At 46.3% G+C, this 2,500-nt stretch overlaps 1 protein-coding gene across 2 annotated transcripts in view; it reads left to right on the forward strand.

Annotated features, from left to right (window-relative positions):
- The window catches only part of LOC143288078 (potassium voltage-gated channel protein Shaw-like), a 35,351-nt gene that overhangs the window by 26,424 nt on the left and 6,427 nt on the right, over positions 1 to 2,500 (forward strand). For both annotated transcript variants that reach the window (XM_076596355.1, XM_076596354.1), the window contains one exon: positions 1,200 to 1,377. In XM_076596355.1, the coding sequence (XP_076452470.1) occupies positions 1,200 to 1,377 (178 nt within the window). The remainder of the gene's footprint in view (positions 1 to 1,199; positions 1,378 to 2,500) is intronic.

The raw sequence follows: 2,500 nt of genomic DNA on the forward strand, positions 1-2,500 counted from the left end.
TGGTGATGGTGATGGTGATGGTAATGGTGGTGATGGTGGTGATGGTGATGGTGGTGATGATGGTGATGGTGGTGATGATGATGGTGGTGGTGGTGATGGTGGTGATGATGATGGTGGTGATGGTGATGGTGGTGGTGGTGATGGTGATGATGATGGTGGTGATGGTGATGGTGGTGATGATGATGGTGGTGATGGTGATGGTGATGGTGGTGGTGGTGATGATGGTGGTGATGGTGATGGTGGTGATGATGGTGGTGGTGGTGGTGGTGGTGATGATGATGGTGGTGGTGGTGATGGTGGTGATGATGATGGTGGTGATGGTAATGGTGATGGTGGTGGTGGTGATGATGATGGTGGTAATGGTGGTGATGGTGATGGTGGTAATGGTGATGATGATGGTGATGGTGGCGATGACAGTGATGATGGTGATGATGATGATGATGATGATGATTATGGTGATAATGATGGTGATGATGGTGGTGATGATGATGATGGTAATGGTGATATGATGATGATGATTGTGGTGATGGTGATAATAATGATGGTGATGGTGATGGTGAGTAAACCGTGTGTGTGGGGTGGGTGGGTGCGGGTGTGTGCTGATTATCTGGTTGTGGTTTTCCGCAATTTATCTTTATTCTTATCTTATCTGTCTATTATAATCAATGTGCAATACAGTAGGCTATGCTTATAATTATATTCAAAATAATGTTTCTTAATTCTTTCTGTTTTTACATTAAGAATACCAGTTATTATCTGCAGTGTGTGGATGTATGTATGAAACGGTGTAGGTGATATTTTTTTTACATTTGTGTCTTCGTAATATTCGTAAAAGCTGTTGTTGACTTTTACAGTTATGGTCCCCATGTTGTTTACTTGTCTGTGTTGTGATAATGCACCTGACCAAATTTCTCCAGTTGGAGATAATAAAGTTATTCTTATTCCTATTACTTGGCGCACTGAAAAAGAACCCATGGCAACGAAAGTGTTGTCCTCTGGCAAAGTTATGTAGAAATCCACTCTGATTGGTGACAAATATAATTATGTGTGCATGCACTCTAGGCCTGACTAAGCGCGTTGGGTTATGCTGCTGGTCAGGCATCTGCCTAGCAGATGTGGTGTAGCGCATAATTATGGATTTGTCCGAACGCAGTGGCGCCTCCTTGAGAAACTGAAACTGAAACTCTTTTCTCCTGAAGGTACGGGGACTTCTACCCGACCTCGGTGTCCGGGTACTTTATCGGGTCAGCCTGTGCCATCACGGGTCTCTTGCTGCTCGCCATGCCTATCGCCATCATCGCCACCAACTTCTCCACCTACTATGAGAATCTGGCCTCCTACGAGCAGCGCTGTAAGAGAACCACGTTCATCAGAACGGTGAGAACAGTTGATGATATGGAGACTTATATATACAGCGCGTATCCTCGGTCGGAGACCAAGCTTTAAACGCTTTACAAACACAGGGTGGATACTTATGTAGTGCCTATCCTCGGTCGGAGACCAAGCTCTAAGCGCGAGTGGATACTTATATAGCGCCTATCCTCGGTCGGAGACCAAGCTCAAAGCGCTTTACAAACACAGGGTGGATACTTATGTAGCGCCTATCCTCGGTCGGAGACCAAGCTCTAAGCGCTTTACAAACACAGGGTGGATACTTATGTAGCGCCTATCCTCGGTCGGAGACCAAGCTCTAAGCGCTTTACAAACGCAGGGTGGATATTTATATAGCGCCTATCCTCGGTCGGAGACCAAGCTCTAAGTGCTTTACAAACACAGGGTGGATATTTATATATTATAGCGCCTATCCTCGGTCGGAGACCAAGCTTTAAGCGCTTTACAAACACAAGGTGGATATTTATGTAGCGCCTATCCTCGGTCGGAGACCAAGATCTAAGCGCTTTATAAACGCAGGGTGGATACTTACATAGCGCCTATCCTCGGTCGGAGACCAAGCTCTAAGCGCTTTACAAACACGGGGTGGATACTTATATAGCGCCTATCCTCGGTCGGAGACCAAGCTCTAAGCGCTTTATAAACGCAGGGTGGATACTTATATAGCGCCTATCCTCGGTCGGAGACCAAGCTCTAAGCGCTTTACAAACACAGGGTGGATACTTATATAGCGCCTATCCTCGGTCGGAGACCAAGCTCTATGCGCTTTACAGACACGAATTCATTAGCACAACAGGCTACTGCCTATCTGGGCAGAGCCGACTGACGACTGTCATTTGGGCGCTCATCATTCCCGCTTTCAATCAGGTTTTAGGCATGTACACATACACACTCAAAAAGACATGTAGCATTTTACATGTATGACTGTTTTGTTCATTTACAACCCCCACCCCACCCCCTCCCCCCTCCCCTGTCATTTTGGGAGCCATACTCCGTTTTCCGGGGTGTGCACGCTGGGTATGTTCTTGTTTCCACAACCCACCAAACGCTGACATGGATTACAGGATCTGTATTTGCGTATTAAAATTTTGATCTTCTGCGTGTGTAT

Source organism: Babylonia areolata, chromosome 12 (genome assembly GCF_041734735.1).
Source record: "Babylonia areolata isolate BAREFJ2019XMU chromosome 12, ASM4173473v1, whole genome shotgun sequence".
NCBI lineage: Eukaryota > Metazoa > Mollusca > Gastropoda > Neogastropoda > Buccinidae > Babylonia > Babylonia areolata.